Source organism: Monodon monoceros, unplaced genomic scaffold (genome assembly GCF_005190385.1).
Source record: "Monodon monoceros isolate NGI ecotype Baffin Bay Population unplaced genomic scaffold, NGI_Narwhal_1 Super_Scaffold_9, whole genome shotgun sequence".
NCBI lineage: Eukaryota > Metazoa > Chordata > Mammalia > Artiodactyla > Monodontidae > Monodon > Monodon monoceros.
Window position 1 is genome coordinate 43,527,380 of NW_021703786.1, and position 10,878 is coordinate 43,538,257.

General features: G+C 45.1%; 1 protein-coding gene across 1 annotated transcript in view; it reads right to left on the bottom strand.

The window, feature by feature from the left end:
* Positions 1–10,878, bottom strand: part of SHISA6 (shisa family member 6) — a gene marked incomplete at its 5' end in the record, with an annotated part of 241,952 nt that overhangs the window by 216,114 nt on the left and 14,960 nt on the right. Inside the window, one exon of the mRNA XM_029212902.1 lies at positions 2,941–3,101. Within this exon, the coding sequence (XP_029068735.1) occupies positions 2,941–3,101 (161 nt within the window). The remainder of the gene's footprint in view (positions 1–2,940; positions 3,102–10,878) is intronic.

Below are 10,878 nucleotides of genomic sequence, written 5' to 3' on the forward strand. Positions count from 1 at the left end.
TTTGCCGTGAGTTGGGCAAAACTCCATAACCCAGCCATGGCTAAAATTGAGGTTTGTTACATTAAGGACCTATTTTAAGTGCTCTCCTTGGTTTAACTTATTAAACAACTCCACACAGCAGGTACTTTTAGTCTCAAGGGCAGATGAGGAAACTCAGAAAGACAAAGAAACTTGTCCAGGTCACATACATAGCATGTGACGGGGTCAGAAAACAAACTGAGACGCATATGTCAGAGCCCATGTTCTTCCAGGGCTTCTCAAATTTTACTTGCTATGGGAGCTCATGAAAATGCAGGTTCTCCTTCATCGGGTGAGATGGAGCCTGAGATTCTGCATTTCTCACAAACGGCTGATGTGGCTGGTCCTCGGACAGTATTTTGAGTAGCAAAACTACCCATATGCTATGATGCCTCCTGGGATTTCTGTCGTCAAGATCCCTCTACAAGACTCTTGCCACCATCCTCCTATGATCGGTGATCTGTGGATTTGACCAGTGGCAAAAATCACAGTAAATCGCCACCTTGAACACCTGTACAAAGTTCTGTTTAGACTTCTGCTCAAAATGCAGTCTTCTGTGGCAAAGGATCAGCTATCCGGAAAAGCAGCTGTGTCCATTACAAGCTGTAGATGTTACAGACAGTTATGAAATTACTTTTAAATATAAGCATCACCACTGAGAATGCTTTCTGGGCCAGGGAACAATTCCCATCTCTAAAAGCCAAGTAAAGAGTTCCAATCTGAGAAATACATAGGAGGGATTTCTCAAAACACAGGAGTGAATCATTTAACTTTAAGCTTCTCTTCTCAGATTAACAGAGGAGAGGATGTATATAGGAACCAGAAGAAATGACAAATCTTCCCTCCCTGTGAAAGGCATTTAAGGGCAAATCTAGACCATCCACTTAATCAGTCTGGACTCAGTGGCTGGGAACTGGCTGGTTTGTGAATAAGACAGAGAAAATTGGAAGAGAGAGGGATGAAGGTAAGCTCCCAGGGGTACTTTGGGTACCAGAGTGACCTGAAGTTCCAGAATCACAGACAACGTTCTGGAGGAGCCTGACTTCAAAACATTAGAATGGCACCTTTCTGCAATTTCCACAGCCCAGTGATTCCCAAACTCTGCTCCATATTAAAATCACCTCCTGCTCAGGCCACGCCCCCACATCAATTAAACTATGATCTCTGGGGGTGGGGCCCAGGTACCCTTAATTTTTAAAGCTCCCCAGGTGATTCCAATGTGCAGCCGAGTTTGAGAACTACTGGCAAAACCTTTCAGTGTCTTCCTTCATAAAATAAAGGAATCCATCTGGACGAGTAGTTCTTTATTCTGTCTTGCATGTTAGAATCACTTTCAAGTGATTTTTTAAAATACTGCTGCCAGCAGCATCCCTAGAAATTCTGGTTAATTTGTGAGGCCCAGGCACCAGCATCATCAGCATTTTTAAGAGCTTCCCCAGGTGATTCTACTATGCAGCGAGGGAGACAACTACTGGTCTCAGGGTTTTTGCCCACTTCTTCTATTGCTTACATTTTAAACATCTATGATATTCAGGATAAAAATGCATCTTAGACTTTTTGAAAAGGTGGATCTCTCATCCTTACTTTTAAGTCAGGGATTTTTAACTTCAGAAGGGTCTATGAATCCCCTTAAATCCTATGCAAAATGTTGGATGGATATATATATTCATATGTATATATTTGGGGGAGGGGAATGTCCTTAACTTTTATCAGAGTCTTAAATGACTTAACTCTTATTACCTTAAAGGCAAGTATGTGATTTCTGATTTAATAAATTTAAGAAAATTAAAGAATGAATGGAAAACCAATTTGGTTTCAACAGCACATCTGCTAGTTTGAATTTGGGACACATCTATTGCCACCTAGTGGCTGCATATCTTTATTGCAGGTTTAGTTCAGACCATGTAGCCCATCCTTTGAAAAGCTATAGAGTGACAGATGTGAAGATTTCAAATCCAAGTATCAAAGCAGAAGCTGTGTCTGAGACTGGAGTCAGTAGTAGACTGGTAATGCTCACAGTAAGAGATGAGCTCCCCACCTGCACTTATAAGGAGATCATCCACCCAGATACTTTGGATTCATGTCCCAAACTGGATTAGGACACTAGGGTTTCTAGACCTGACCGTTGTTACCTACATGCCTCAGTTTGACTGCCGACTTGCTTTCTTACCAACTGTATGTGCTTGGGAAAACTACTGAGCCTTTCTGTTCCACATATAAAAAGAAGATAATATAAGCACTTCTAAGATTGCTGTGAAAAATAAGTAAGACAATACACGTAAAATGTTCAGCATAACCCTTGGCACAGCACAAGATCCCAATAAATCTGAGGTTATATTATCATTATTTCCTTGCTTTGTTTATTGTTCCACATGGGTTAGAATAAAGACCAAGTAAAGAGCAAAAGGTATATTACTATCACATGGCAACTCATCATATACCCAGAGAATCCACAGAGCACAGAAAAGAGTAACCCTACAACACAGACATAATCCTTACTTTCAGGAAGTGCCCTTTGAACATAATCCTTACTCTCAGGAAGTCCCTTTGAGATTCCGACAGTTCATCCGTCTCTACGTCTGAGTGCAGCCGCTTCTTGTCAGTTATCTACCTTCCCACCATGTGAGCAAGAGGGTGACCATACTCCACCACCAAGGCTACTGCAAGCTCCTTTCAGGGAAGAGGGTTACGCAGACATTCACTAAATCACAGACGCCCTAAACCAACAGCTCTGCTCCAGCCTGGACACTAACCAGCGGCAGTCTCCCACGCCACTCTCTCTTTAGGGGAACAGTCCCCAGACTCTTCCACAAGCCACCTGCCCAGGGCTCCAGGACCGGCTCCTGCCCAGCTGAAGCAGAAACACCACCGAAACTTCTCACCAGCCTCAGCAAAGATGCAAGGTGATCAGCTCTCACTTACCTGGAGTCTGCTTGGCCGTGCGCACGGGAGTGTAGTGGTTTTTCGAGGATGATCTGACCGGTGTGTTCTCTTTGGGAGAGCTATCGATAGCCGAGATAGTTTCTCTTTCACAGTGTGCTATGGGGATTGGTCCCTGTTGTCTTAAGATGTCGGCCAGAGCCCTGAAAGAGGAGGAGACCACACAGTGAGATCCACCGAGCTGGTGAGTGCAACCACAAAGGAAGCTGGGCTACTATCACCGGCCCTTTGATGGACAGAGACCCAGTATTCAGTTACAGTCACAGCGTCATCTGGTGCTGGTCTCGGTGGGGATACAGGGGAGAGGCTTCCATGCCTGGGGGTACAGGCACTAAAAGGCTGTGATTAAGGTTTCCTTCTTTCATTCATTTCACACCAATCAACTCTGAGCCCTTTCAAAACGCTGACTCCCCAAATAAGCCCGTATGCCACACAGATACGATAGCAACTGGCCCGTGGAATGCCAATTCAGTGAAGGGCAGCCACCACTGGCCTCAAGTTCAGTGGCAGGTGACTAATATCAGGGGGACCAACTTCCCCATGGAAAGACACACACTGAGGAGCACGTACTCTACACGGGTGACCCAAGTAAGTACAAAACAGAGCTCCCCTTGTCAAAGAAAGGTGTGATTTAGCTGCAAAGACAGGACATACAGATAAAATGATAAATATCAGAACACACGGATGGTGCAGACAGTGAATGCAGCTGAAGCTTAGAGGAAGAAGCAATCACAGACACAGGGAGGAAAGAGAGATGCACAGAGATGCTGCTGTAGCTGGAGAGGTCCATGCCCTCTGCAAAGGACCCATGTACCCTGAGAGCAGCTTCTATTCACCCAACGCCTCTTCAACAGCAAACATATGTTTACTGAGGACTCAGCACGCATTAGTCACAGCAGAGACAGAGGTAAAGAGAACACAATTCCTGCCCTCTAGGGGCTCAGCATTTAGGGGAGGCCGCTCCCCTGCCTGGTTTGGAACGGGACTCCCTCTGTGGGTGGGACAGGTGATACCACTGTCAGTGGGAAACAGACATGCAGGTATATTCTGAGGAGCCACAAGGGACCACCATCGGACATTGTCATTTCAGGGCCAGGCGCCCCATTCTGAGTGCACGAGCCAGGAGGAACTCTTCCATCTACCTGGGTCCCTGAGGGGTGGGCGAAGCACCACGCTCCAGGCCTCCACCGGCCAGCCCGGCCCACCTGAGACCTGGCTACACCCAGCCCACTCTGAGGCTTCAGTCCCCTGGAATTCCAGCTCCCCACACCCTGCCTCCGGCGAAAAGTAACAACCAACCGCGGCAGTTTAAAACGTGTCTGGGAGTGGAGAGTTTCCTTTCGTTATGCCGCCCCTGACATGCTGAACCTTCCTGGGAGAGGACCATCAAACTGGTAATCTTATCATTTAGTGGCATTTATATAGCACTTTCAGATTTTCCAAATGCTTTCCTCGCACTGGCTTTCTTTTTTCTCAGGCTCTAAGGGAAAAAGCAGACACACATCACCACCCCATTCACTTCTGTGGACCAAGAAGTGAGGGAGGGGAAGACAGAACCTCACTAGTTTGGTAAAGGAAGTCCAGGCAGACCTGGGGCCTGGAATAAGAAAAAACATTGCCCTACCAAATCAAGAGATTTGGGTTCTAATCCCAGCTCTGCCCGTGATGAGTCGTAAATCTTTGGGCAGATTTGTTAACCTCTGAAGTCGAAATTTTAATCTTTTTATCCCCCATCAGCAAAACAAAGGGTTTAAACTAACATGACCTCTAAGATCCCTTTTAATTCCAAAATGTGATCAATATTTTATATACTTTTTAACCACACATCCACGCACGTTACCTTGATTCCTTCACCCTTCTGTTTATCAAAGGCACTTTCCTACCATCTTTCTATGGTAAGGAAACAGTGACTTAAAAGTTATAACAGAGGGCTTCCCTGGTGGCACAGTGGTTAAGAATCCGCCTGCTGACGCAGGGTACGCGGGTTCGAGCCCTGGTTCGGGAAGATCTCACATGCCACGGAACAACGAAGCCCATGCGCCACAACTACTGAGCCTGCGCTCTAGAGCACGCAAGCCACAACTACTGAAGCCCACGCGCCTAGAGCCCATGCTCCGCAACAAGAGAATCCACCGCAGTGAGAAGCCCGCGCACCACAACAAAGACCCAACGCGGCCAAAAATAAAAATAAAGTTATAACAGAAATACAGACCAATGGAATCAAATTGAAGAGTCCAGAAATAAACCCATACGTCTACGTTCAACTGATTTTTAACAAGGGTGTCATGATCATGGGGAAAGAAGTTCCTTCAACAAATGGATATCCACATGCAAAAGAATAAGTTGGATTCTCAAAATGGATCATAGACCTAAATATTTAGAGCTAAAACTATAAACTCTTAGAAAAAAATTGAGAAGTAAATCTTTGTGACCTCGGATTTGGCAATGGTTTCTTAGATATGACGCCAAAAGCACAAGGAAAGAAAGAAAAAAACAGGTAAACTAGGCTTCATCAAAACTAAAAACGTTTCTGCATCAGAGCAGCATGAAGAAAATGAAAGACACCCACAGAATGGGAGGAAATATTTGCAAATCATATTTCTGCTAAGAGATTTGCATCCAGAATATATAAAGAACTCTTAAAATTCAACAATAAAAACCAAACAACCCAATTTTAAAACGGACAAGATATAATCAGACATTTCTCCAGAAAAGGTACACATGAAAAGTAGCTCAACATCACTAGTCATCAGGAAAATACAAATCGAAAACACAATGAGATAACCCTTTACACCCACCAGGATACCTATAATCAAAAAGAAAATACCAAAAAAAAAAAAAAAAAAAAAGAAAATACCAAATGTTGGCAAGGACGTGGAGAAATTGGAGCCTTTATAAACTACTGGTGGGAATGTGAAACGGTGCAGACCCTTTGGTAAACAGTCTGGCAGTTCCAAAATATTAAACAGAGTTACTATATGGCCTAGCAATTAAAACACTCCTAGGTATATGCCCAACAGAAATGAAAACATATGCCTACACAAAACTTGTATATGAAAGTCCATAGCAGCATTATCTTTTTTTTTTACAGAGGCCCATTCAAGTTGGTTTGTGCATATTTTATTTTATTTATTATAGTACATCAATGAAATGTTTTATTTCTATTTTTTATTTTATTTTAATTTTTGCACACACTGCATGGCTTGCAGGATCCTAGGTCGCCGACCACGGGTTGAACCCGGAGCCCGAGCAGTGAAAGCGCTGAGTCCTAACCACTGGACTGCCAGGGAATTCTCCATGGAAGTAACCCAAATGTCCATCAACTGAAGAATGGATAAACAAAATGTAGCATATTCACACAATGTATTATTATTTAGCCTTAAAAGAGCAATGATGTTCTGATATGTGCTACAACATGAACGGACCTTGAAAACATGCTAAGTGAAAGAATCCAGTCATGAAAGACCACGTTATGATTGTATGTGTATAAAATATGCAGATTAGGCAGATCCACAGCAACAGAAAGTAGATTGGTGGTTACCAGGGGCTGGGGGAGGGGCAAATGAAGAAGGATTGCTAATAGGTACAGGTTTTCTCTTGGGGATGATGAAAATGTTCTAAAATCAGCTAGCGGTGATAGTTGGACAACTCTGTGAATGTATAAAAATCACTGATTTGGACAATTTAAAATTTAAGGATGAATTTTATGGTAGGTGAATCATAGCTGGATAAAGCTGCTATTACAAAAAGAAAGCTTATATTCTTTTTCTTGCCTCTCACATTCTTACAAAGACCTCTCAGGTATCTACGAAAGAAAACGGAGTCATGTGGTTAAGACCACACTTTTGGAAGGTCAGTACTAAATCTACATCAACGACAATGATTTTGCCCCTCAGGGGACAGTTGGCAATGGCTGGAGACATTTTTGGTTGTCACACAACTGGGGAGGGAAGTGCTATTGGCAAACTGGTGGGTAGAGGCCAGGGGTGCTGCTAAACATCCTACAATGCACAGGACAGCCCCCTAGAGCAAAGAATTATCCCACCCAAAATGCCGACAGTGGCGAGGCTGAGAAACTCAGATCTGCATCTACATAGCACTACGTGAAGTGGGTCTTTGATTAATGCTCAGTGCAATCTAGTTCCAGAGACGTGTACCAAGGTCGGACACTACGCTGGGCTCTGGGACAACTAGGGCTGGAGACCCTGAGATGAACATTTGAAGTCAGGGGAATCTTGGGTGTCTGGGCCATCAGTGTATCCCCGGGTCTTGGCACATTGCTCAGCCATTATTCAAAGAGAGAAAGGATGGCCAACAAACATGTGAAAAGATGCTCAACATCACGAATTATTAGAGAAATGCAATTCAAAACTACAATGAGGTATGACCTCACACTGGTCAGAATGGCCAGGATCAAAAAATCCACAAACAATAAATGCTGGAGAGGGTGTGGAGAAAAGGGAACCCTCTTGCACTGTTGGTGGGAACGTAAATTGGTGCAGCCACTATGGAGAACAGTATGGAGGTTCCTTAAAAAACTAAAAATAGAACTACCATATGATCCAGCAATTACCCAGAGAAAAACATAATTCAGAAAGACACATGCACCCCAATGTTCATTGCAGGACTATTTACAATAGCCAGGACATGGAAGCAACCTAAATGTCCATCAACAGAGGAATGGATAAAGAAGATGTGGTACATATATACAATGGAATATTACTCAGCCACAGAAAGGAACGAAAATGGGTCATTTGTAGCGATGCGGATGGACCTAGAGACTGCCATACACAGTGAAGTAAGTCAGAAAGAGAAAAGCAAATATCATATATTAACACATATATGTGGAATCTAGAAAAATGGTATAGATGATCTTATTTGCAGAGCAGAAATAGAGACACAGACGTGGAAATCAAACGTATGGATACCAAGGGGGAAGTGGTGGTGGGAGGAAGTGGTGGTGGGAGGAATTGGGAGACCGGGATTGACACATATACACTACTGATGCTATGAGTAAAATGAGATAACTAATGAGAACCTCTGTATAGCACAGGGAACTCTTATGCTCTGTGGTGACCTAAATGGGAAGGAGAAGAGGGGATATATGTATACGTATAGCTGATTCACTTTGCTGTACAGAAGAAACTAACACAACATTGTAAATCAACTATACTTCAATAAAAATTAATTTAAAAGAAAGAAAAAAACAAAGAGAAAGGAGTGAAGATTTCCATCCTTGCAGGGCTTTCGTCCCTTTTGTCCATATGGACAGTGTAAATGGCAAACTCACAGCAGATTCGCTCCAGGCTTATTGGCCAAGGAGGACCCAGCAGAGAAGAGATTTTCAAACTGAGATCAGCATTCCCAGGAGGGGGGTGGGGCCTGGGAGAAGGGGACTCTCAGGGTCCATCTCCTGAGAAGCCCTGCAGGATGCAGGCCCTGAGAGATGAGATGTAAGAGGGAAGACACCTCTTTGGAGACCATCAGGCTCCCCAGAGCATCTCTGCTTGCCTCTGGCTTGCTGCTGGTGAATGAGTTTTAACTGGGTTACAGCCAAGCTGTCTCCTAAAGGTAATGACTTGCGTGGTACCCTCTCCAAGTGCCCTGTTGGCAGGGCTGAGCTGGGCTGCACAGCCAAACGGGATGGATGTGCTGAAGGTTCAGGCTAGCTGGGGGCAGGGACCCTGCCCTGTGTGGTCCCAATGAGGAGGACAGTAGCCAGGGATGTGATCCTGACCGCCTGAGCACTGTGCTCCGAGAGCCCCCTTTTCCCAGTGCCCTCCGGCAGCCAGAAAGGTGGGCCTCGTTCCCAGATGGTGCTGGGTCCCCCTCTTTCAGCTCACACACCCTTCCCTCAGCTCTTCAGCTCAGTGACCTCCCCTCCTCACCCCCATTCCTCTCCACCTTCCATCCCCTTCTCTCCAGGGTGCTGGATAGGTATTATTCTAATTCTGAAATGTGCGATCCCAATCTCACCTAATTAATTTGGAGGCGCCGGAGGAAATGGGTTAAGGCCTGAGCTACTTTCTCACCGTAGGAAAGAAAATTGGTCATTGAGGAAATGGGAAGCAGATTTTGTGAGAGAGTGGCTGCAGCTCTCAGGGTCAAAGAAAGGGACAGAGGCCCCTCTGGGGTCGGACGTGGGGGGAGAGAGAGGGACAGACAGTGACAAACCGAGAGAAAGGGAGCGACAGAGGGACAGAGGTGGAGACAGAAGGAGAGGGAAAGGAAACAAAGGGAGGGAAGAGATGGACAGAAAGGGAGCCAAACAGATGGGAAGGGAGTCAGAGACTCAGAGCCAGAGAGAGGCTGAGGGAGAGGTGCAGAGACGACAGAGTAGAGAGAGATAACAGACAATGCGAAAGAGTCGGGGTGGGGCGGGAGACAGAATCAGAGGGTCACAGATAGACAGGCAGACAGAGCCAGAGAGAAAATGGGACACAGAGAAACTCAGAGAAAGAATGAGATTCAGAAGGTGAGAGATAGGGAGATGGGATCAGAGAGAGACCTCCCCAGGGAAAGAGCATCTGGGGGTGAGAGACAGAGACGGGCCAGTGAGGAGTGAGGCTGGTTCCCAGCCAAGGGCAGCCCCGTGCCCCGCGCCCACTACAGAGGTCTAATTTAAGACCCTGAAGAATCTGGTTCTTTGTCCTGCTCATCCCAATCCCCCAATCTCCCCCTCCCCCAGGGCCACTTCGCTGCAATATCTGGATATAGGAAACAAAGGAATGCTTTTTGCCTGAATTATCTACCTAATTGCCTTGGTTCGCTGCACATGGATTCCTTGGCTTTCGTGGGTGTGTGGCGAGCAGGGGAGAGTTAATTAATTGGGCAGCAAATGTGAACAGGGGAAACAGTCATTCTGATCACTCAAGCCAGGAAATTTCTGCGTTCTTCAGGACTCGTTGCTTGTATATTAACCATCTACAAAACTGAGATCCCATCTTCCATATGGATAGCACTGAACAGGTTCTAAGGGCTTTACCTGCCTTGTCCGGCGTGGCGGCCGTGCTAAACCTGGGACCTTTACAGCTACGGTTACCCCAATTTTAAACACGAAACTGAGGCTCAGACTAATTCTAGGATGAGAATGTGATGGAACCGAAATTTCAACCCAGGGCTTCTGGCTGGAGCCCTGATGTCCCTCTGCTCAGTGGGACTGACTTTTATATACATCTCACTTTCCTAGGGACTGTCAGCTTGAATGAGTCCTCCCAGTCTCTCCAGCTGGGTCTGCTAATTTAGCAAATGCCAGTTAATATTAGGGCGTGGAGAAACAATTAGTCAATGAGTGGTTCAGGTCAAGACCAATTATTTATTCGCTTAACACCTTGGTTAATGTTGTCGGTGGTCCCAAGGAATGAAAGTGTGTTTGAATTTCCCCAAGTGTTGAGTTATTGCAATTCCTGTAGGGACCAAGCCTGGTCAACATTTTGATGTGTTGCCCCCTGTATTCAAGACATGAAATCTTTCTTAAAATGGCAAATGATTCCCTTAACATGAGAAAAATAAACAGAACCTTGGTTATAACTTTGCTTCATAGTCTTGCCAGCTTGGGAAATTAAGGGCAATAATTTATTGAGCCATTACTATGTGCCAGACAGAGTGCTCAACTCTTTTATGCATTACCTTATACAATCCTCAGAATGATCCTACACAGTAGGTGCTATCAGTAGCCATATTTTGCTGATGAGAAAACTAAGACTTTGAGAAGTTAGATATCTTGTCTGAGGTCACAGAGCTGGTAAGCGGTAAATCCAGATTTCAAACATAAGTAGCCTCTGTTACACTACAGAGGCTGACTTTATACCACTGAATTTTCCGTTCACCCATTTGTCCACCCATCCATCAATCCATCCATCTATCCAACACCCCATCCATCCATCCATCCATCCATCCATCCATCCATCCATCCATCCA